Genomic DNA, 26,542 nt, shown 5'->3' with positions numbered 1-26,542 from the left:
AATATTCAGAACTGATTACCTTTAGGATTGAGTGGTTTGATCTCCTTGCAGTCCAAGACACTCTCAACAGTCTTCTCCAACACCACAGTTTGAAAGCATCAATTCTTCTGTGCTCAGCTTTCTGTATGATCCAACTCTCACATCCATACATGACTACTAGAAAAATTAAATGTAATTCTCGAGGCCAGAATACTGGAGTGGGTAGCCTTTCCCTTCTCCAGGGGATCTTCCCAACCCAGGAACTGAACCCAGGTCTCCCTCATTACAGGTGGATTCTTCATCAGCTGAGGCAAAAGGGAAGACCATAGCTTTGACTAGATAGACCTCTGTTGGGAAAGTAATGCCTCTGCTTTTTAATATGCTGGTTGGATATTAGCTGGTTGGATCTCCTTGAAGTCCAAGAAACTCAAGAGTCTTCTCCACACCACAGTTCAAAAGCATCAATTCTTTGGCACTCAGCTTTCTTTATAGTCCAACTCTCACATCCATACATGACTACTGGAAAAACCATAGCTTTGACCAGATGGACCTTTGTCAGCAAAGAAATGTCTCTGCTTTTTAATATGCTGTCTAGATTGGTCATAGCTTTTCTTCCAAGTAGCAGCATCATTTAATTTCATTTCATCACCATCTTCAGTGATTTTGGAGTCCAAGAAAATAGTCTCTCACTGTTTCCATTGTTTTCCTTCTATTTGCCATGAAGTGATGGGACCAGATGCCATGATCTCAGTTTTCTGAATGTTGTGTTTTAAGCCAATCTTTTCACTCTCTTCTTTCACTTTCATCAAGAGGCTCTTTAAGTCTTCTTCACTTTCTGCCATAAGGGTGGTGTCATCTGCATAGCTGAGGTTATTGATATTTCTACCGGCAATCTTGATTCCAGCTCACGCTTCATCCAGCCCAGTGTTTCTTATGATGTACTCTGCATATAAGTTAAATAAGCAGGGTGACAATACACAGCCTTGACGTACTCCTTTCCCCATTTGGAACCATTCTGTTGTTCCATGTCCAGTTCTAACTGTTGCTTCCTGACCTGCATACAGGTTTCTCAAGAGGCAGGTCAGGTGGTCTGGTATGCCCATCTCTTTCTGAATTTTCCACAGTTTATTGTGATCCACACAGTCAAAGGCTTTGGCATAGTCAATAAAGCAGAAATAGATGTTTTTCTGGAACTCTCTTACTTTTTCGATGATCCAGCGGATATTGGCAATTTGATCTCTGGTTCTTCTGCCTTTTCTAAATTCAGCTTGAATATCTGGACATTCTTGGTTCACTAATTTTTGAAGCCCCGCTTGGACAATTTTGAACATTACTTTGCTAGCATGTGAGATAAGTGCAATTGTGCAGTAGTTTGAACATTCTTTGCGATTGCCTTTCTTTGGAATTGGAATGAAAATTGAACTTTTTCAGTCCTGTGGCCATTGTTGAGTTTCCCAAATTTGCTAGCATATTGAGTGCAGCACTTTATCAGCATCATCTTTTAGGATTTGAAATAGCTCAACTGGAATTTCATCACATCCACTAGCTTTGTTTGTAGGGATGCTTCCCAAGGCCCACTTGAATTCACACTCCAGGATGTCTGGCTCTAGGTGAGTGATCACACGATCGTGGTTATCTGCGTCATGAAGATCTTTCTTATATAGTTCTTCTGTGTATTCTTGCCACCTCTTCATAATATCTTCTGCTTCTGTTAGGACCATACCCTTTCTGTCCTTTATTGTGCCCATCTTTGCATGAAATGTTCCCTTGGTATCTCTAATTTTCTTGAAGAGATCTCTAGTCTTTCCCATTCTGTTGTTTTCTCTATTTCTTTGCATTGATCACTGAGGAAGGCTTTCTTATCTCTCTGTGCTACTCTTTGGAACTCTGCAGTCAAATGGCTGTATCTTTCCTTTTCTCCTTTGCCTTTAGCTTCTCTTTTCTCAGCTATTTGTAAGGCCCCCTCAGAAAACCATTTTTCCTTTTTGCATTTCTTTTTCTTAGGGTAATGTCTCAACAAACGCGTGTTCTCTCTTACCAAAGGACAAGGAAAGAAATTTCCCAACATGATGTAAAACTCTTAGACAGTAATCACTCTACTCCAGTATATCAGAGAAAATACTGTGTACTGTACCCTGATTCACAACAAACTGTGGAAAATTCTGAAAGAGATGGGAATACCAGACCACATGACCTGCCTCTTGAGGAACCTGTATGCAGGTCAGGAAGCAACAGTTAGAACTGGACATGGAACAACACACTGGTTCCAAATAGGAAAAGGAGTACGTCAATACTGTATATTGTCACCCTGCTTATTTAAGTTATATGCAGAGTACATCATGAGAAATGATGGGCTGGATGAAGCACAAGCTGGAATCAAGACTGCCGGGAGAAATATCAATAACCTCAGCTATGCAGATGACACCACCCTTATGGCAGAAAGCAAAGAAGAACTAAAGAGCCTCTTGATGAAAGTGAAAGAGGAGAGTGAAAAAGTTGGCTTAAAGTTCAACATTCGGAAAACTAAGATCATGGCATTTTTGGGGGCTCCAAAATCACTGAAGATGGTGACTCCAGCCATGAAATTAAAAGACACTTACTCCTTGGAAGGAAGGTTATGACCAACCTAGACAGCATATTAAAAAGCAGAGACATTACTTTGCCAACAAAGGTCCATCTAGTCAAGGCTATGGTTTTTCCAGTAGTCATGTATGGATGTGAGAGCTGGACCATAAAGAAAGCTGAGTGCCGAAGAATTGATGCTTTTGAACTCTGGTGTTGGAGAAGACTCCTGAGAGTCCCTTGGACTGCAAGGAGATCCAACCAGTCCATCCTAAGGGAGATCAGTGCTGAGTGTTCATTGGAAGGACTGATGTTTAAGCTGAAACTCCAATACTTTGCCCACCCGATGCAAAGAACTGACTCATGGGGAAAGACCCTGATGCCAGGAAGGATTGACAGCGGGAGGAGAAGGGGACGACAGAGGATGAGATGGTTGGATGGCATCACCAACTCAATGGAGATGAGTTTGGGTGAACTCCAGGAGTTGGTAATGGACAGGGAGGCCTGGCATGCTGCAATCTACGGGGTCGCAGAGTCAGACACTACTGAGCAACTAAACTGAACTGTACCCTGATTCATGACAGCAAAGGCCAGGAAAGCGGGAAGAAGACAGACCTCTATACTTCACAGATCTAATGAGATATCTCAACACTCTGAACAGGTAAAATCAGAAACCGGGTGGAAAGAAAGAATGAGGTCATCTCCACCATGGTGTCAGTAGAGACCACATAGAGAACCCCAGCTGCCACCCAGCAGTAACAGAAAGCAGCCCCTCCATTCAGTGTCAAAGAGGCAGCACTTTCCTTACTCTGCTAGAGTAGCACCAAGAAAGTCAGTAAAAAAATAGGTTTAAGATCCAGAATCTTATAACAATAAGAATGTCCAGGTTTCAACTGAAAATCAGTAGTCACAGCAAGAAAACAAGAACTCAAACTAAATGAGAAATGACAGCAAATGCCAACACCAAGATGACAGAGATATTAGAATTATCTGACAAGGAATTTAAAACAGCATGACTTTTCAATGCTTCAGTGAGTCATTACAAAATGCTTGAAACAAAGAAAAACATAGAAAGTCTCAGAAATCATCTCAAAGAGACAGAAGAATAAACAACCAAACAATATGAGAACTGGAAAATACAATAACCAAAATAAAAATCCCTGTGAATAGGCATCAAAGGAGAATGGAAGAGGAAAATTTCAATGAACTAGAAGAAAGAATAATAGAAATTACCCAATTTTAACAGAAAGAAAATATTCCCAAAAAGAATGAACAGAACTTCAGGTGTTACAGGATTATAATAATTAAAAAAAAAAAAAAACTAACGTTCATTTTATTGATGTCCCAAAAGGACAGGACAAAACAGGTAACGTTGCAAAAGCAGAAGAAATAATGGCTGAAAACTTCCTGAATTTGACTGGAAACATAACTTACAAGATTAAAGGGCTGAGCAAATCTTAAATAAGACAAATCCAAAGAAATCAGGTCAGCCCATCATATTCAAACATCTGATAACCAAATGAACAGAAAAAAAGTCTTAAAGGGAGCCAGAGAAAAACAACTCCTTACCTAGAAGGGAAAAATAATTCAAACAACACTGGATTTATCATCAGAAGCCATTTATCATTTATCATCAGAAGGAAGTAGAACGACTTTTTTTCAAGTGCTAAAAGAAAAGAACATCAATCAAGAATTCAGATCAGTTCAGTTGCTCAGTTAAGAATTATATACCCAGTAAACACATCCTTCAGGAATAAAGGAAAAATCAAGACATTCTGAAATGAAGGAAAGCTAAGAGAATTGTCACCAACAGACCTGCTGTGAAAGAACGGCTTAAGTGAAAGTTTAGTCACTCAGTCGTGTCAAACTCTTTGCAACTTCATGGACTGTAGCCTACCAGGCTCCTCTGTCCATGGGATTTCCCAGGCAAGAGTACTGGAGTGGGTTGCCATTTCCTTCCTTCTAAACACAAAGGCAACAATAAAAGAAGGAACTTCTGAAAATCAGAGAAAACACAATAGAAAAAGGATGAGATAAGATCCTTTTCCTACTGAATTTTCTCAGTTATGTTTGACAGTTAAAACAGAAATTATAATCCTGTCTGATATGATTCTAAACATGTGGAAGAAATACTTTAGATGGTTATACTATAAATGGGTCGAGGGTGAGGGATATAAAGGGAAGTAAGGTTTCTATTTTTATTTATTTTGGGGGGCTCCAAAATCACTGCAGCTGGTGACTGCAGCCATGAAATTAAAGGATGCTTGATCCTTGGAAGATATGTTATGACCAACCTAGACAGCATATTAAAAAGCAGAGACATTACTTTGCAACAAAGGTCTGTGTAGTCAAAGCTATGGTTTTTCCAATAGTCACGTATAGATGTGAGAGTTGGACTACAAGAAAAGCTGAGAGCCGAAGAATTGATGCTTTTGAACTCTGGTGTTGGAGAAGACTCTTGAGAGTCCCTTGGACTGCAAGAAGATCCAACCAGTCCATCCTAAAGGAAATCAGTCCTGAATATTCACTGGAAGGACTGATACTGAAGCTGAAACTCCAGTACTTTGGCCACCTCATGTGAAGAGCTGACTCACTGGAAAAACCCTGATGCTGGGAAGGACTGAAGGCAGGAGGAGAAGGGGACAACAGAGGATGAGATGGTTGGATGGCACCTCCGACTCAAGCGACATGAGTTTGAGTAAACTCCGGGAGTTGGTGATGAACAGGTAGGCCTGGCGCGCTGCAGTCCATGGGGTCGCAGAGTTGGACACAACTGAGTGACTAAAGTGAACTGAACTGAAGGTTTCTATACTTCACTCAGAATGGTCAAAGGATACTAACAGATCATGATAAGCTGTCTATGTATACCTAAAAAACTAAACGTAGAGAATACTCAAAAATATTACAGATATAATGGAAGTCTACAAAATGCCCAAGTAACTCACAGGAAGATAGAGAAAAGAAAGAGCAGAAACAAAGAAAAAAGACAGAAAACAAAAAAGTAATGCCAAACTTAATCCCTAATTTATCAATAATTACATTCAATATAAACGGTCTAAAAAAGACAAAGTGGCTTTAAAAACAACTTATGCTGTGTAAAAGAAATTCACTTCAGGACTTCCCTCGTGGTCCAGTGGTTAAGAACTCACCTGCCAAAGCAGGGAACATGGGTTGGATCCATGCTCCAGAAAGATTCCACATGCTGTGGGGCAAATAAGCCCACACATAACTACTGAGTCCACACTCTAGAGTCCTCAAGTCACAGCTACTGAGCCTGCATGCTGCAACTACTGAATCTTGCCCTAGAGTCCGTGCTCTGCAACAGGAAAACCCACCACAATGAAAAGACCATGCACCACAAATAGAGAGTAGCCCCTGCATATCACAACTAGAGAAAAGCCCATGGTCAGCAATGAAGACCTAGGGCAGCCAAAAATTAATTAATTAAATTTAAAAAATAAAGAACCTCACTTCACATTTAACAATATAGGCAGGCTAGAAATAAAAGGAAGGGAAAGATATGTCAAGAAAATATTAATCAAAGGAAAGCAGGTATGCCTCTATAAATATCACATAAAGGTAAACTTCAAAGCAAAGAAAGTTACCAGAGATACAGAGATATTAGACGGTGATAAAAGGGTCGTCTAATAAGACATAGCAATTCTAAATGTGTGTGCACCAAACAATAGAGCTGCAAATATATATGAAGCAAAAACTGTCAGCCCTGAAAGGAGTAAAAGACAAATCCATAACTAAGTATAAGACATCAACAATCCTTTTCAACAAATGACAGAAAATACTAGAAAGCAAACAACAATGTACTAAATAACACAAGTAACCAGAAGAATCTAACAGACATTTATAGAACACTTCACCTAACAGAATACCCATACTTTTTAAGTATCTATGATACTTGGACCAGTTGTTGTTGTTTACTTGCTAAGCCGTGTCCAACTCTTAGCGACCCCATGAACTGCAGCAAGCCAGACTTCCCTGTCCTTCACTATCTCCTAGAGTTTGCTCAAACTCAAGTCCATTCATTCAGTGATGCCATCCAACCATCTCATCCTCTGGGGCCTTCTTTTCCTTCTGCCCTCAATTTTTCCCAGCATCAGGGTCTTTTCCAATGAGTTGGCTCTTCGCAGCAGGTGGCTAAAGTATTTGTGCTTCAGCATCAGTCCTTTCAGTGAATTTTCAGGACTCATTTCCTTCAGGATTGACTGGCTTGATCTCCTTGCTGCCCAAGGGACTCTCAAGAGTCTCCTACAGCACAGTTCAAAAGCATCAATTCTTTGATACTCAGCCTTCTTTATGGTCCAATTCTCCCATCTGTACATGACTACTGGAAAAACCACAGCTTTGACTATAAGGACTTTTTCAGCAAAGTGATGTCTCTGCTTTTTAATATGCTATCTAGGTTTGTCATAGCTTTTCTTACAAGAAGCAAGCATCTTTTAATTTCATGGCTGCAGTCACCATCTGCAGTGATTTTGGAGCCCAAAAAAATAGTCTGTCACTGTTTCCATTTTATCCCCATCTATTTGCCATGAAGTGATGGGACCGGATGTCATGATCTTAAATTTTTAATGTTGAACTTTAAGCCAGCTTTTCACTCTCCTCTTTCACCTTCATCAAGAGGCTCTTAAATTCCTCTTTACTTTCCACCATTAGAGTGGTGTCATCTGCATATCTGAGGTTATTGACATTTCTCCTGGTTTTAAAAGAATTAAAATCACACAAAATGTGTTCTGTGATTAAAATGAAAAACCAAGTAACAAAAATATATCAAGAAAACCTCCAAACACTTGGAAACTAAACAATGCTGCTGCTGCTAAGTCACATCAGTAGTGTCCAACTCTGTGTGACCCCATAGATGGCAACCCACCAGGCTCCTGTCCCTGGGATTCTCCAGGCAAGAATACTGGAGTGGGCTGCCATTTCCTTCTCCAGTGCATGAAAGTGAAAAGTGAAAGTGAAGTCGCTCAGTTGTGTCCGACTCTTCATGACCCCATGGACTGTAGCCTACCAGGCTCCTCCGTCCATGGAATTTTCCAGGCAAGAGTACTGGAGTGGGGTGCCATTGCCTTCTCCAAACTAAACAATACTTCTAAATAATCCATGAATCAGAAAGATATATCAAGAGAAATCAAAACATGAGCTTAATGAAAGCTAAAATAAAACATATCAAAATTGTGGTTCACACCTAAAGCAATGTTGAGATGGATTTTTATAATAACTGCATACATTAGAAAAGAGGAAAAGCCTCAAATCAGTCATCTAAGTTCCCACATTTAAGATTCTTAAAAAGTGGGCAGCACAAAATAAACTCAAAGCAAGCAAAAGAGAAGGAAGGACAAAATAAAAATGAGAGAAGAAATCAATGACAAGGAACACAGAAAAATAATAGAGAAAATAAATGAAACAAAAGAGCTAGTTCTGCAAACAGGTCAATAAAATTAACCAACTTCTAGCAAGACTGATGGGTACCCTGGTGGCTCAGATGGTAAAGAATCCACCTACAGTGCAGGAAACCTGGGTTCAATCCCTGGGTTGGAAAGATCCCCTGGAGGAGAGAGTGGCAACCCACTCCAGTATTCTTGTCTGGAGAATGCCATGGACAGAGAAGCCTGGCGAGCTACAGTCTGTGGGGTTGCTAAGACATGACTGAGCAACTAAGCACATACGCAGCAAGACTGATAAACAAAATCAAGAAAAAAGACACAAACGACCAGTACCAGGAATGAAGCAGAGTATATTACTAAAGACCATTCAGACATCAAAATATAATTAGGGAATACTACAAACAACTCTGCACACACAAATTTGACAACTTAGAATGAAATGGATCAATTCCTCAAAAATTACAAACTACCACAACTCACCCATTGGCACTAATTTGAATATCATTTAATAAGGAAACTAAATTATTAATTTACTTTTTTAGGCTTTTTATTGAAGTACAGTTGATTTCTAATGTTGTGTTAGTTCCTGGTTACAGCAAAGAGATCCATATATATATATATGTATATAAATAATATTTTTCAGATTCTTTTCAATTATAATTTATTACAAGACACTGAATATAGTTTCCTGTGCTATACAGTGTTGAAATAGTAATTTTAAAAATTTCCAGACCCAGATGACTTCACTAGAGAATTCCACTAAATATTTAAGAAAAATAAGCATCAATTCTAAACAAGTTCTTTCAGAAAATAGGCTAGGAATAAAAAACTCCCAATTCATTGTATGAAACTAGTATTACTATTACCCTGATATCAAAACCACACAAAGACAGTCTAAAAAAGAAAACTATACACTAACACTCCTCATAAGTATAGACATAAAGATCCTTCACAAATTATCAACAAACAGAATTCAGCAATATATCAAAAGAATTACACACCATAACCAAGTGATGCTTATTCCAGGGGTGCAAAGCTGACATATCTGACAAAATGTAATACTTATTCATAATAACAACTTTGATAAAACAGGAATAGAAAGGGATTTTCTCAATAAAAAGACACCACAAAAAATCTAACACTAACATTGTACTTAAAGATGAAAAATCTAACGCTTCCCTCCTAAGGAGAAAAGAACAAGGCACAGACATCTCTTCTTATTCAACATAGTTCCAGAAGTTCTAGCCAGTGCAACAAAGCAAGAAAAGGGGGAAAGGGAAAAGTCATATGAATTGGAGGCAAAAAACATAAATAAAACTGTCCCCACCTGCACATGAAATGACTGTCTAAACAGAAAATTCCTCCCCCAATTTTTTTTTTAACTCTTGGAACTAATAACTGAGTTCAACTAGGCCACAGAATGCAAAATAAACTGAATGAAAAATGAAAATCACTTACATTTTTATATCCTAGCAATAAACATATACAAGCAATAAATTTGGCAATAAACACCAAGATTAAAAACTCAATACATTTGTAATTTTTTAAATTGTAAATGTGAGTGAGTGAAAGTCACTCAGTCGTGTCCAACTCTTTGCAACCCTATGGACTATAGCCTGCCAGGCTCCTCTGCCAGGCAAGAATACTGGAGTGGTTAGCCATCTCTTCTCCAGGAGATCTTCCCAATCCAGGGATCAAACCCAGGTCTCTCACACTGCAGGCAGATTGTAAATAGTTATGTATGATTCAAACAAAATATATACAGGACTTATATGCTAAAAATCATACAATGTTGATCAAAGAAATCAAAGACTTAAATAAATGGAGGAACATACCATGTTCAGAGAACGGAAGATTCAACACAGGAAAGATTTTTAACTCTCCCAAAGGTGACTTCGGAGAAGGCAGTGGCAACCCACTCCAGGACACTCGCCTGGAAAATCCCATGGACAGAGGAGCCTGGGAGGCTGCAGTCCATGGCGTCTCGAAGAGTCAGACACGACTGAAGCGACTTAGCAGCAGCAGCAAAGGTGACTTACAGGTTTATCACAATTCTTAACAAAATCCTAGCAAGAGTTATGTATTGGGTGGCCAAAAAGTTCATTCGGTTTTTTTGGGGGGAACACTGTACGGAAAAACCCAAACCAATGTCTTAGCCAACCAACAGACACAGAAAATGTTATTCTACAATTCATATGGAAAAGTAAAGCAACTAGAATAGCTAAAACAATTCTGAAAAAAACAAAAAGCAAAGTAGGAAGAACCAGTCTACCAGGTTTAAGGACACATTTTATCGCTACAGTAATCCACGCTGTGGTAGCAGGAGAGGAACAGACACACAGATCAGCGGGACAGAACAGAGTCTAGAAACAGACTATACAACATGTTTTTTGACAGAGGTGCAAAAAGCAGCTCAATAAAGGAAAGACTGCCTTTTCAAGAAATACTGCTGAAGCAATTTGGACATGCATAGGCAAACAAAACCAAACAAAAGAATCCACAAAACCTTGATCTAAAATGGACACCTTATACAAAAACTCAAAATGGATCACAGACTTAAATGTAAAACTAAAATCTGTAATACCTTTAAGAAAAAATATAAGAAAAAATCTTTAGGATCTCAGGTTAAGCAAAGAGTTCTAAAAAGCACCAAAAGCATCATCTATAAAAGGAAAATTTCATAAACCTGATTCATCAAAATTCTTAAATTCTGATCCACAAAGGACTCTGTAAGAGGATGAAAAGACAAGCTACAGAACTATGAGAAAATGTGAACTACTGCTCTGACAAAAGACCAGTACACAGAATATATTAAGAACTCTCAAAACTCAACAGTCAAAAAAAAAAAAAAACCACCAATTAAAGAAGAATAAAAGAAGTCTCTTCAGCAAATAGTATTGGAATGACTGGATATAAACATGCAAAAGCAAACAAATCTAGACATAGACTTTTTACTCTTCACATACATTAACCCAAGATTAATCACAGGCCTAAATGTAAAATGCAAAACTATAAAACTCCTAAAAGATAATAAAGGAAAAAACCTAGATGACCTTGGGTATGGTGATGCCTTTTTAAATATAACACCAAAGACATGATCCATGAAAGAAATAACTAATAACCTTGATTTATTTAAAATTAAAAACTTCTGCTCTGTGAAAGAAAATACAAAGAGAATTAGAAAACAAGTCACAGACTGGAAGAAAATATTTGAAAAACACACACATGGAATGGCCCAAATCTGGAACAATGACACCACCAATGCTGGACAGGGTGTGGAGCAACAGCAACTCTCATACATTTCCAGTGGAAATGAAAATAACACAGTCATTTTGGATGACAGACTCTTACCATACAATCCAGCAATAACACTCCTTGGTATTTATTTACACAAAGGAGTTGAAGACTTACAGTCACACGAAAACCTGCACACAGATGTTTATGGCAGCTTTCTTCATAACTGCCAAAAATTAGAAGCAACCAAGATGTCCTTTAGTAGATGAATGAAGAAACTGTAGTATACAAGACCCCAGAGAGCCAAAACAATCTTGAGAAAGAACAAAGCTGGAGGTACCATGCTTTCTGGCTTCAAACTGTACTTCATTCTTGGTGATGGTTCTTTCAGATTTGATGTCAAAAGCAAAAATTAAAAAGTGGGAATACATCAAACTAAAAAGCTTATGCAGAGGAAAGGGAACCATTAACAAAATGAAAACGTAACCTTCCCAATGGGAGAAAATACCCACAAATCATAAACTGATTATGGGTTAATATCCAAAATATATAATGAACTCACTAAATTCAATACCAAAAATAATCTGATTTAAAAATGGGCAAACAATCTGAATAGACCTTTTTCCAAAGATGACATATAGATGGTCAACAAACACATGAAAAGGAGCTCAACATCACTAATCATCAGGGAAATGCAAATCAGAACAAAAATGAGAGGTCACCTCACACCTGCTAGAACAGCTGTTATTAAAAAACACCCAAGAAATAACAAGAAATAAGTGTTGGTGAGGCTGTGGAGAAAAGGGAACCACTGTGTGCTGTTGGTGGGGATGCAAACTGGTGCAGCTGCTATTGAAAACAGTATGAAGGTCTCTCAAAAAATTAAACACAGAACTACATATGATCCAGCAATTCCACCTCTGGGTGTGTATTTGAAGAAAATGAAAATGTTGATTTGGAAAGATATATGCACCCCCCTGTTCACTGCAGCATTATTTACAATTGCCAAGACACTGAAATAATCTAAGTGTCCACCAGCAGATGAATCAATAAAGAAAATGTGCTATATGTGCAGAATATTATTCAGTCATAAAAAAGAATGAAAGCTTGCCATTTGTGACAACATGGATGGACCTTGAGGGCGTTACAGTAAATGATATAAGTCAAACAGAAGAAGACAAATACCATATATTCTCACTTACACGTGGATTAAAAAAAAAAAACCTGAAAACTCATAGGTACAGAGAACAGACCGGTGGTTGCCAGAAGCATGGCAGTGAGAGAATGGGGCAAAATGAGTGAAGATGATCAAAATGGCCAAATTTCAGTTATAAAATAAACTATCATTAGGGATGCATGAGTGCTAAGTTGTTTCAGTCATATCCAACTCTGCGACCCTATAGACCATAGCCTGCCAAGCTCCTGTGTCCATGGAATTCTCCAGGCAAGAATACTGGAGTGGGTTGTCATGCCCTCCTCCAGGGGATCTTCCCAACCCAGAGATCAAACCCACGTCTTCTATGTCTCCTGCACTGGCAGGTGGGTTCTTTACCATTAGCACCACCTGATAATTGGGAATAGCTGTTTCAGTTATTATAACTATTATAATACTTAATAATACTCTATTGTATATTTTCAAGTTGCTACCAGAGTACATCTTAAATTAAAAGTTCTCAGCATAGGAAAAAAATCTGTAACTATGAATGGTGATAGATGTTAACTAGACTTACTGCGATGACCATTTCACTTTATACACAAGTATTGAATCACTATGCTGTACCCCTGAAACAAATGTCAGTTATACTTCAATTTACTTTTGTAAAATAATAATTAAAAAAAAAAAAAAACTGTGGTACATCCAGGTGATGAAATATTATTCAGCACTAAAAAGAAGTGAGCTACCAAGCCATGAAAAGACATGGAGAAATGCACATTAATAAGTGAAAGCAGTCAGTCTGAAAAGACTATATACTGTATGATTCCAACTATATGACATTCTGAGGAAAATAAAACAACGGAGACATTGAAAAAAATCAGTGGTTTCCAAGGGGAGGGGTGAAAGAGTGCACAGGGTATTTTCAGAGCAGTGAAAACACTCTGTGTGATATTATAAATGATGCATGTATTTCATTATTGTCCATATTCATAGAATGTACAACACCGAGGGTGAAGCCTAAGGTAAACTGTGGACTTTAGATGGTAATGATGTGTCAGTATAGGTTCATCCTGGGTTAAAAAAAAAGTGTACAATTCTGATAAATAATAATGGACAAGGCTATGCACATGTGGGAGCAAAACATGGGAAAGCTCCATACCTGCCTCTTGATTTTGTTGTAAACCTTTAAAACAGCTCTTTAAAAGGTCTTAAAAATTAAAGACACTTCACCAAAGAGGATATACAAATGGTGAATAAGCACACCAATGTTAACCATCAGGTAAATGCAAATGCAAATCAAAATGAGTGATCAGTACACATCTATCAGATCACTAAAATAAAAATAGCAGACCATCAAAGACTGACAGGAAATGTGGTTAAGAAACTGGATCACTCATACATTGCTGGCAGGAATATAAAATGGTACGGTAACCACGGAAAACAATTTAGCAGTTTCTTAAAAAACTAAATGTACAACCTCCACATAACCAAGCATTTGTGCTTCTGGGCATTTATTTCAGAAAAATGAAAGCTTTTGTTCACACAGTAAACCATACACAAAGGTTTACAGCAGGCTTATTTATAATAACTAAAAACTAGAAACAACCCAGGTGTCCTTCAGTGGGTGAACGGGTAAACAAAGTGTGGTACATGTACAGCATGGAACACTACTCAGCCATAAAAAGGAACGAGCTATTGATATATCCAACAAACAGAATGAATCGCCAAGAGTTATTACGCTAAGTGAAAAAAGTCAATCCCCAAAGGTTACATAACATATGATCTGTTTATATAACATCCTGGAAATGACAAAATTAAGGAAATAGAGAACAGATTAGTAATTGGCAGGGATTAATTAGTGGCTGGTGCAGAAGGGAATGTGAGTATGGCTACAAAGAGGTAACATGAGGTATCCTTGCAATGCTGGAACTGTTCCTGAACCTATCTGTATCAATGTCAATTTCCTGGTTGTGATATCATACTACAGTTCTGTGAAATGCTACCACTGGGAAACTGGATACAGAATATGTGAGACCTCTGTATTACTTCTCACAACTGTATGTGAACCTACAAATTATCTCAAAATTAAAAGTTTAATTTAAAAAAGATGAAAAAAGTATACCTGAAATTGATCCAAATCAGAAATAAATGAACCCAACTGACAACATGACCACACAGAAGAAAATTAACTCAAGAAACTTTTGAACAGAGTGTTCTGACTACATACATCCTTCCCAGGATATATTCTATCTTGAACTTTAAGTCATCAATCTGTTGTTGGTAGTGAAACCAAAATAATAATTCCTAAACTATTTTATGGGTAGCTGAAAATAGAAGAAATGAGTAAATATTATGATATAATGGAAACCAGGGTTTTTACCCACAGAGAAGGCAGGCACAACTATGGAATGGGGAAAGATGAAAGAGACACACACTTTTCAAGTCTGTCCACTGAAAGTAACATGCAGTAGCATCCCAGCAGAAATAAACACATTAAAAACCCAGATAACGGTTTCCATACCATTCTTCACTGAAAGGAACATAGGTTTCTTGGAAAATTGACTCATTTCTGGCCTGGGGTGAGGAAATTACTAGATAAGTCTGGAATATCTTGTTTCAGAAAGCAGTAAAGTAAAATGATAGGGACATGTCAAAAGGTCACAAAGCCAGCTTGAAGAAGCTCTGTGATTCACACAGACTCTGCAGTCAATACTAAAATCATAGGGTTAAAGTTTATTGGGGAACAGGATATTCACTCAGTGTCAAAGTATCACTCCACAGTTACTTATTCCTACTAAGTGATTAAAATAACTACAAAAAAGTAACAAAGGAGAAACAATATGTCTATACTGACAGATACACCACCCTTATGGGAGAAAGTGAAGAAGAATTAAAGAACCTCTTGATGAAAGTGAAAGAGGAGAGTGAAAAAGTTGGCTTAAAGCTCAACATTCAGAAAACTAAGATCATGGCATCTGGTCCCATCACTTCATGGGAAATAGATGGGAAAACAGTGAAAACAGTGGCTGACTTTATTTTGGGGGGCTCCAAAATCATTGCAGATGGTGACTGCAGCCATGAAATTAAAAGACGCTTACTCCTTGGAAGGAAAGTTATGACCAACCTAGACAGCATATTAAAAAGCAAAGACATTACTTTACCAACAAAGGTCCGTCTAGTCAAGGCTATGGTTTTTCCAGTGGTCATGTATGGATGTGAGAGTTGGACTATAAACAAAGCTGAGAGCAGAATAATCAATGCTTTTGAACTGTGGTGTTGGAGAAGACTCTTGAGAGTCCCTTGGACTGCAAGGAGATCCAACCAGTCCATCCTAAAGGAGATCAGTCCTGGGTGTTCATTGGAAGGACTGATGTTGAAGCTGAAACTCCAATACTTTGGCCATCTGATGCGAAGAGCTGACTCATTGGAAAAGACCCTGATGCTGGGAAAGATTGAGGGCGGGAGGAGAAGGGGACAACAGAGGATGAGATGGTTGGATGGCATCACCGACTCAATGGACACGGATATGGATGGACTCCGGGAGTTGGTGATGGACAGGGAGGCCTGGTGTGATGCGGTTCATGGGGCTGCAAAGAGTCGGACACAACTGAGCAACTGAACTGAATTGAACCCTACACAAGTAGAACACCATGACTTATGTCTCCTCCTATAATGCTATACAAGGGATACAACAGCACCAATTTAATAACTAGGCAAAAATTTTTAACCTAAACCTAATAAGGCAAATTTAAAACATGGGATATACTACAGACAGTTAATCTGGACTCTTCAAAAACTTCAATACCACCCAAAAAAGTATGATTATTCTAGAACGTTTAAAGGGGAGACTGAAGTGATACAATAATGAAATGTGATACATGAATGTTTTTATTCCACTAATTTTATTTATTTCACTTGTTAAACCATTTTAATGAGGTATGACTGACACAGAAAAAGCTGTAGATTTAATACATAAAATTTGATGAGTGCAGAGATAAGTATACACTTGTGAAACAATCACCACAATCTATGCCATTAAAATATCCATGTGATATATATGAATTCTGATTGGCTCTTGAATTGAAAAGTCAGCTATAAAATTAATTTTTTGACAATTAAGGAAACTGTATGTTAGATGGTGTTGCTGAATTCGTGTTACTATCTTAAGTGTGATTAGTATTGTGATTTCATAGGAAGATGAGAGGTATGCTGAAATATTTAGATGAAATATCATGTCAGCAACTTTTAAATGGCTTAAGAAAAAAAGCACATATATGTGCATGTGTGTGTGCAGACAGAAAGAAAAAACAAATTGAGTCTAACAGACACAAAATACCACAATTATTACACAAAATACCAAATTATTACAAAACTCCTGGTGTTTTCATTTCACTAAAGGTCTGTTTAAATGAGATACAGAGGAAGAAACAACATTCTATATCACACCAAGAATCTAGTTTTAAATGGGCAAAAAAGCACTAGGGAAGTTAAAAAATTTGTCCTGAACGGACTTTTTCAGGGCATTGTGCAGACACAGCTGGAGAGATTTATTGTAGCTGCTGACCACTTCAGACATTGCACATTTTTGGTAGTGTGCTTGGAGAAGGAAATGGCAGCCCGCTCCAGTATTCTTGCCTGGAAAATCCCATGGACTGCAGAGCCTGGTAGGCTATCGTCCATGAGGTTGCAAAGAGTCAGACATGACTGAGTGACTTCACTTTCACTTTACAGAATACTGCTAAATATTAGAATATTGAAGAACAAACCAACAATAAGAACAAAAGAAACACAAAATGAAAATTCTGTGAATTTTAGTAAAGTAACTTGCAAAAACAATTAAATCTACTTTGTCCACCATTCTAGCAACCAGGACTCCTCCTAAAAAGCATAGTTTTATACACTTTGCAACCACTCCAAAAACCTTCATGTTGCATATAACTAGCACTTTGCCATTTTCTACACAAAATCAATATTCCAAATGATAGCTAAGTATTGTTACAGGATAGCAATCATTAAAGTTAGCATGTGCAGCTTCACTTCAACAACTTTAAAATATTCTGATCATTTGAAACGTATTAACCCATGTTTGATATGATACTTCTGTATTAACTGGTATATCTAATTAACCAGAACTATCCACTGCTTAACAATGGTGGAAAAGAGGATAGAGCAGGGGAGTGGAAGAGCACAACATAAAATTCCAAGATAAAAAGTAGATAATTATCACAAAGTAGCTATTATGCAATAGACCTTTCTACAAATGAGGACAACTGAAAAACTTGATTTCTAAACGTCATACTATCCAAAATGTATGTTTTTACCATCCATGTTGTGTTGAAGTGTGTAACTGAACAAATGAGTATGGTTACAAAGTGAATTCCAGATTAAGCAGGACACTTGTGCAAGGAGAAGCAGTTGGAGTTTGGGTTTTTGACATATCACCACTATGATAGTATAACTATGTTATTATCCCCATATTAAAAATGATGAAACTGAAAGAGGGAAGTTAAGTAACTTCCCCCAAACCACGGAACTCGTCAGTGGGCAGAGCCAGGATTCAAACACAAAGTCCAATTCCAGAGCCTGTCCCTGGGATGACGATACTATCTAGTATTTCCATCGCTTGTTTTCAGGAGGGGCTGATGCTGAACACCTGCACTAAGTACTCTGCTTATGTCTTTTAATCGTCACAACAACCCTGTGAAGGAGGATTTTTATTCTTATTTTTCAGAAGAGAGCACTGAGGCTGAGAAAGGTTGAGTAACCTATCCGAAGTTATCCTGCCAACGAATGGAAAAACCAGGACTGAACTCAGGCGTGTTTGGCTCCACAGCCCTCACTCCTTCTACGACCACACTCTGCCCTCACATTTTATATATCAAACACTTTATTTTTCGAGAAAGCATATCTTCTTCTAGATAACTGTTAAAGTTAAATATATGTCCCTGTGTTTATTTGGAATTAATAACACCTAATTTCTCTGAAGATATTCTTTCTTGTGAATTGATGAGGTTCCACAACATGAGAGGACAAACTTAAACTGAGGGTGTCATAAGGCAGGGAATTATCATAAAAAGGTCCTTAAGAGCTATTTGGTTCAAATGTTTTAAAGTTCAACAGGCTTGGAAACCAGTAATAATTAACAGTACACATGCAAAGCTCACCGAAAGAGGCTTGCACTAGTTAGGGATCATCTGAAGATATGATATGACTGAAACTTCATATTATACAAATACATCATTAAATATCTTTTCTTTAACTTTTCACTTTGTATTGGAGTATAACCAATTAACAATGTTGTGATGGTCTCAGGTGAAGCAAAGGACTCAGCCATACATATACATGTACCCATCCTCCCCCAAACTCCCTTCCCATCCAGGCTGCCACATAACATTCAGCAGAGTTCCCCGTGCTATACAGTAGGTCCCTGTCAGTTATCCATTTAAAATATAGCAGTGTGTACATGTAGATCCCAAACTCCATTAAATGCTTTTTAAAAGCATAGTTGTACAGTTTGCAAACACTCCAAAAAGTTCATATTGCATATAATTGCCCTTCTCTTAAAACAAGAAACCATTCTTATTTTTACTTATTTACTTAAATCCTCCTTGTTCCAAAGAAAATTTTAAAGAGCTGAAATCCTCCTCACTGTACCCTGAGCAGAACCAAGAAACTCAGAGCCTGGTTACCAGCTGGTCTGTGAGATTCTAATACACTGACCACATGTGGCCAGGGCTACTTCGCAGGACCTCCAGCAAGTTTCCACCTAAAAAATGAGGATAATAACAATATCTACTTCACAAGGCTGTTGTGAAGTGTAAATGAGCTAACACATGCAAAAAGTTACAATTGTGCCTGCATATAAACAACAAGTGTGCTATCTATTATCGAAACACCACTTAGATGGAAAAACACCTATTAGTTTTCTCTATCTCTGGATAAAAGATTTGAGGAGACTCAGAAACTGACTTTACCTCTGCACCGGCTAACACCTGTGTCCTCTTCCTTTAACTACCAGACATGGAAAGACGCCTCATTAGAAGAAAAAAGCTTCAGCTGGCTCCTCCATCTAATCAAACTACCACTCCCTTTTTTGCCAGTTTTCACTGTCAGACATCTCAAATATATTTTCTGTAGCTTCTTTTACTGATATGCCTGAGCCGTCCCTTGGGAAAACCAGCTGGTATTACCCCGGGGAAGTCAGAACTTGATTTGGGGGGTTGAGTAGAAGCAGGAAAATAGAACAAATAGAGTAATGCAAAAACCACAATGCTAATATACTAGCTAGTGGAGAGAACTATACTTGCCCCAAGGTCCTCAGAGTTAAATCCTCTCATCAGCTTTCTTTCCCTATAGGACATATAAAAACAGGAAGCCAAATTATAACCAAACATTTGCTGAGATAGTCCAGTCACAGGACCAGACATTTGAGCTTCTAGGCAGTGCCACCTTTTCTGAACAGTGCTGGGAAAAAACACTTCCAAATTCTGCCTCTCCTACTCCCATTTTTCTGTAATTCTATGCTGCCCATCCACCTTCTGCTTTAACAGTCTTTCTTTAGATATGTTAATATCATCTATTAGACTACATCAAGTCCCACTCTTCCTGCTTTCAACCTGAAAGAGACATCTTTTAAGATGTCTTCTGCAGAAAACTGAGCTCACCTACTGTGTGATTTATTAAGCCAATAAAGCTGAGTTCTGCTGGTGGTACAGACATCGCATCACATACATGACCCCACTTCTACCTATCCATCTCCCCTCGCCCCCAACACCCTCTCATCACTTTCTCTGATAGTTCTTAACTTGGATTTCACTCCCTACCATATTCAGGGATCTCTTTACAGTTCCCATGCTTCTCTACTTCACTATGGCAATTGATACAATTTTCCACCTATTTCTTAAAACTTTCCCCACCACTGGTTTTAACAAAGCCAAAAAACTGTTTTTTAAAAAGCAAAAATGGATTTTGCTCATTAACTTTAAATTGCTGTAGAGTACCTATCGTGGTTAAGACTCCAGGTCCAAGAATCAGACAGACAAGACTTCAAATCCAGCTTCTACTCCTTACCAGCTACATGCCCAAGGGAAAGTTACTTGACTTCTTTAAGCCTTTCTCCTTCACTATAGAATGGACATAATAACATAATTGGTTATTGAGTGCTTAGCATAATCAGCTTACTCTGGCACAAAGTAATCACTCAATAAATATTAACTGCTATCTTTGTGTCCTAATTCTCATATCCTGGCATTTTATTCTTCTCTACCTTGAAGAATTCATGATCTCAAATAGCTATGCTATAATTAAGTATATTCCTTAAGTTACTGTTGCAAAACTAAACTTTTCATCCTCTTCTTCAGTAACAAAACAAACAAAAAAAAATCACTATTTCTAGTTTCACCAATATCTAAGAAATAACCTGCTGAAAACGGATTTCACCTTCATATTCTTTCTTAAAACACTCCTTTCTCTTGGCCTCTGTAATACCATGCTTTCCAGATTTTTCTTCTTTGGCTATCTCTTCTCAGACTCAATTGCCAGCTCATCCTCCTGTAACTAACCTCTAAATGTTTAGTGTTCTAAAGGGAAAGCCTAAAGGGTTTCTTCATTTCTCATACTGTAGCCTCTCCATTGGCAATCTAATCTATAAAGAAGTGAATGATTTCCATATTATCTCCAGTGCAGACTTCTCCAAGTTCTATATCCTCTATACCCAAATGCCTACTGACATCACCATGCAATGACAAAGCAACAGAAACTCAACAGATACAAAATTGGATTCATGGTCTTTGTGGATTCATGATTCCATAATCATCCAACCCTAGTTCTTCTTCAGTATTTGGTTGTCAGTGAATGAACAGCATCACCATCCATCCAAGCTGCATAAGGCAAAATTCTAGAATCCTAGAAGCTATCCTTTGTAACTATCCTCTTCCTCCCCCTCCAAATCTAATCTATTCCAATTTCCATTAAATAGACATTGTTGCATGAATTTCAACCTATTTTTTTCACTAGTATGAAAATATTCTCCCATACTGATTTCATTCCCCCACTACTCATTTTTACCATTATAATGCCAAGGTCTCTAGCAACTGGAACTTCCCCACTGTGCAGTTCATCCCTCCCTAACACTTCAACAATCAAATTTCTTATTTCTTCTAACATTCTATCTACTCCAGTCACAAAAAAAGCTATTTTACAATATCTACATATGATTTATTGCTTACCATCCCTCTTCCCTAGCCAAGCCACATCTTTTCCTCTCTCAAAACTCTTCTTGGAATCCTTCATTGTTAATTCAACCAATACCACTCCTTACTAAGAAAAAAAAATAAAGGTTCAGATCCACGGCCATAGTTTATTCAGCCCAATAATCTATCTCTGACAGAGACATTAATAGAACATATCTAGACCCAGAGGAATCGGGTGGAGAGGGAGGTGGGAGGGGGGATCGGGATGGGGAATAAGTGTAAATCTATGGCTGATTCATATCAATGTATGACAAAACCCACTGAAATGTTGTGAAGTAATTAGCCTCCAACTAATAAAAAAATTTAAAAAAAAAAAGATAGAACATATCTAGTTTTCATCACAGACACAGTCCTCAAAATCGATTACCCAAATATAACAATTATTTCCTTTACACCAAGCACTGCATCTGCCGACATATACACAGTATGTGTCTTTCATGAACAGGTATGTACCTGCAGCCTTTTCTACTTCATAAGGTTATAAATATCACAAACTCAACATCAACCATATAAGACTGAATTTCCTTTATTTGTTCTGAATTTCCTCTCTCAGTCATCTCAAGGTAGTCCTCTGGTTTAATATTTACCAATTTGGTGAACAAGTTGATCATTTTTCAGCCATATCATTTGTGATTTTAAAGGAATGCAAAAATAAATATAGGATGAATCACACCCTTACACTCTGCTTATGGGACATGATCCAGCTATATTCATACCTGCGTTCCTAGTTTCCCTAATAATGTCTCATAAAGAGAAGGTGCTCAATGCATGTTCACCAAAATTAAAAGAATTCTACTTAGGACTGATGTTGTGTTCATGAAGTCCAAAAGAAGTAGACCTTCTCAAATGTGTTAATTCTGCTTCTCTTAAAGAAAAATAATATTTGGGCTTAAAAAAGGTAGAAAGAATTGATGTCTCATACAGGTGAGGAGACTGAACAGGGCAGCTGGCTGCTCTAAATGAACTGAAGCTATTCTGGGATGTGATCACCAAACCACCAGCAGCAGAGGAAGCATGGAATCCCAGAAGCCTGCCAAAGACTGAAAAGAGCAAATAAATGCAGGCTTGATTTTAAAAACAAATAGAACTGCTAACGGTCCAGTATACTCAATGTCAGTCCTTTCTAAATTCAGATTATTTTAAAAGTAGCTACTAATCACTTAGAAAAGAAGATGTTAAGCATTTGTGGAATCAAGCTGCGCTACACTCAAATAATTTCCTTTATTGTTTTTTAGAAGAGTATGTTTACAGATAGACATCATATATCAAAAAGACATAAAAGTAGTATGTTGGGAGAATTTCAACAAAGTATCTGATCAGGTTCTCACTAAACCAATATAGATAAGATAAACAGAAGGTGGATAAAGGTATAATAAGGTGTGGGTGTGGGTGTGTGTGTGTGTGTGTGTGTGTGTGTGCACGCGCTCAATCGCTCAGCCATGTCCAACTCTTTGCGACCCCACAGGGACTATAGCCCACCAGACTCCCCTGTCCATGGAATTTTCCAGGCAAGAACACTGGAGTGGGTTGCCATTTCCTATGCCAAATGATCTTCCTGACCACCCAGGGACTGAACTCGCATTTCTTGGTCTCCTGCATTGGCAGGCAGATTATAGCTGAAACCCCTGGGAAGCCCAATTAGGTAGTGAGGTAACTGTTAAAACAATCATAACAACAGAGTGCTCATTAATGAATTGTTATGAACCTGAAAGCCAGTTCAGGACTTTCATCTGTGGTCTTCTCCTGTTCAACAATTTTATCAATAAGGAAAGAGGAAAATATATGGAAGGGATCTATTTAAGTGATCTGTGAGCAGCCATATCCAAATATATATGTATAATTGTGAGACAGGCAAGCACTCTAAATTGCCACAAATGTAAAACACACACACAAACAAAAAAGAGGCTTAATGGCTTAGTTCACAGCAAGCTTAGTTCAATCTGACAACAACAAGCTCAATATGATGTGGAAGAAAGAAAAGCTAATGTGATGCTAGCTGCAGTAGTAGTATCTCAAACACAGGCAATATCAGTCCTGCTTAATTTTGGACAGATCATACCACAACTGGGATATGGTGTACACTTCTAGGAGTAACTATCTTCATAGGCTCATAACCATATTGGCATATGTTCAGAATAGAAAAACCAGGATGCTTAGGGGCCTGAACACCATTAAAGGAAAGGCAGAAAAGAATGGTGGTGGTTTAGTCACTCAGTCATGTCCGATTCTTGCTGCCCCATGGACTGCAGCCCACCAGGCTCCTCTGTCCATGCGATTTCTCAGGCAAGAATACGAGAGTGGACAGCCATTTCCTTCTCCAGGGGATCTTCCTGACCCAGGGATCATACCCTGGGATCGAATCCACATCTCCTGCACAGTCAGGAGGATTCTTTACCACTGAGCCACCTGGGAAGCCCATAGAAAGGAATGGAGATTTATAAACAGGACAAGACAATGCTTGAGAGGAAAACAATGGCTACCGTCATTCAGTCATTCAACAAATGTGAATTACAAACCTATTTCAGGCCAGATGCTATGACTAGAGACAGGGTAAAAAAGTATACATCATGTGTATATGTGAAGAGTTGAAACAGGATCTAAAAAAGGTTAAGATTGTTATATATAATTTCATAAGGTAGAAATAGGAGGTGTAGGAAGAAATTCCAACGTAACTGATTTTAGCTCCATATAAGGAAGAGCATTTTTAAGAGTCAAAGCTGTCTAATGAAGGAAGAGGCTGCCTGAGAAGATGGCAAGGTTCCCATCAGTAATGGTGTACTCAAAGGGGAGACTGCCGAAATAAGACAGGCACTGAACTGGACCATCTTTAATGCTCCTCACAATTCACACTATGACTTTTTCTATACTTCCACAGGAAATGGACTCACCAGAGTCACGCTGCTTGTGTATTCTAGCATCATAGGTTTCCCACAGTTGTCACTTTCAACTCTTCACCCTATCCCCCACTTAAGCAATGCCATACAATTAGGAATGGAGCTGAAAGCAACAGGAATAATGAGATATAGGACGAAACAGACCCAACAGTACACAGAATGCAAAAAATCAATACTGTTCAATGTGTCTTGCATTTGTAAAGGAAATGTAAGAATTCTCTATCCCTGAAGTCATAAATTTAAAATATTTTATTATGTTCAATTAATATAAACCAGGATCTGTTACGTACTGCATCTCTTGTTGGGAGCCATTTTTTCTAACCAACGAAGAAAAAATAATTTTAAGATCACTTTGAGAATCTGTATCCTAAATGAGCACTCCAAACCCTCTATTATAAGGTTATGTGGAAACTAAGTTTAGAATGCATTTCTAAAAAGAAATAATTCATCAGATATAGCAGGCCAAATACCATAAACTAATCAAATTGTGAAATTCTGATTAAATGGCCACTTAAATCTATTTTAAAAATCGCAGGCAGGATAGACATAAGAGAAAAGGTTTAGACCATTTAGTTCTACAAATTACTTTAAGATCACTGAAGCTTACTTTCGTTCATTTTATTTTTGCAATTTTAGAACAGTCTCTATAATACACTGGCTTTATACGCTGGAACTGGGTATTCAAGGAGTTCACCCTTCCAAACTGTTAATATTAACTTCTTGGAAGCAGTCCCTCACTCTTCAGCGCTTTTTCAATCTGAATACAAGAAATGGGCTACGATTCCAAATCCAAGGGTTCTCTTTCTTTTAAATAGCAGCCCGTTAAGATAAAAGTGAAAAAAGAAAGAGGTGCACCTTTTAACCACCAGCCCTGAAAAAAAGACTTCCACTCCGGTTGTAGTCAACTCTGACGGCTGTCTACCCTTTCTCCACACGCGCCTGGTCTTTTCGGTTTAAAAAGAAAACGGGGGGGGAGGGAAATACACCCCAGTTTTCCTGGGACGGAGAGACCCCTTTTGTAGAAGTGGCTAAATAGGTAGGTTCCCCACAGATTTCATCTCGTTGCCAAGGCAGCGCCGACCCGACTCGTCCGGCGCGAGGACCGTTCCCGCCTCCCGGACCCCACGGCGGCCTCGGCCTGCGGCAGGGCAGCCCCGGCCCAGCCAGGCGCCCCCCAGGCCGCACAGTCCCTGCTACGACCCCGGACGGCCCCGCGGGAGCCCTGGGGACCGCGGAGAAAGGCGAGGAGACGCGGCTCGACTTACAGTGACACCATCCGAGGTGACAGCACCAGTGCAGCTTGAAGCACTTGCCGTGGCTGTGCGTGGCACAGATGGAGAGCCCGTCGCACGGCTGGAAATCGGGTCTGCGGGCGGCGCAACTCCGCGCCAGGGCCTGAGCCTCGTCCACTTTCTCGCTCTTCCAACCGCGCTCGGGCGCCGGCGCCGCGGCCGCACTCATTTCCTCTCCCTCCGCGGAGCCGAGACCCGAAGCTCGGTCGGAGCGGCGTCTGGGCGGGCAGGAAGCCGAGGCGGGCACAGCGCGGGCCGGGAGTCAGGCCAGCGCTTGGAGGTGGCGGTAGCAGAGCTGGCGGCGGCGGCAGCGCAGCGGTCCCTTAGGCTCGCAGAGGAGCCGCCCCGGGCGCTGCACCGGGGGCTGGGCCTGCCGCCGCCTTCCCTCCCTCCGCCGTGGCGCGCGCCGCGCCCCACGTGCACACGCACGCGCACACACGCGCGTTGGCTTCGGCAGACGCCAAGAGTCCCTCCGTCAGCCCCGCCTTCTCACACACGGCTGCTCACACACGCTCGGCGGCCCCGTGGCCGCCGCGCACTCAGCCACTCAGCCCCCGTAGGCTGGCCCCCACGGATGGAGGGCCGTTAGGAACACAGCCGCCTCGGAGGCTCGGTGTTCACACGCACGCCAGCTTCCACGCACGCGTCCCACACACACACTCCCTCCGAAACACACTTCCACACTCCGCGGAGGGCTGTGCAAGCTGAGGACCCGCCCGCCCGGACGCCCAGTGCGCTAGACCCTGCGCTGGTGGGAGCGGGGTTTTCACAC

At 39.4% G+C, this 26,542-nt stretch overlaps 1 protein-coding gene across 1 annotated transcript in view; it reads right to left on the bottom strand.

Annotated features, from left to right (window-relative positions):
• Nucleotides 1-26,323, bottom strand: part of C7H3orf70 (chromosome 7 C3orf70 homolog) — a 118,820-nt gene extending 92,497 nt beyond the window's left edge. Inside the window, exon 1 of the mRNA XM_043473515.1 lies at nt 25,744-26,323. Coding sequence (XP_043329450.1) covers nt 25,744-25,939 — 196 coding nt within the window. The 5' untranslated portion in view covers nt 25,940-26,323. The remainder of the gene's footprint in view (nt 1-25,743) is intronic.
• Between the last annotated feature and the right edge of the window lie 219 nt (nt 26,324-26,542).

Source organism: Cervus canadensis, chromosome 7 (assembly GCF_019320065.1).
Source record: "Cervus canadensis isolate Bull #8, Minnesota chromosome 7, ASM1932006v1, whole genome shotgun sequence".
NCBI classification, from domain to species: Eukaryota; Metazoa; Chordata; class Mammalia; order Artiodactyla; family Cervidae; genus Cervus; species Cervus canadensis.
Note: the sequence above shows the minus strand (reverse complement) of the source record. Positions and strands in the feature narration are given on the sequence as shown.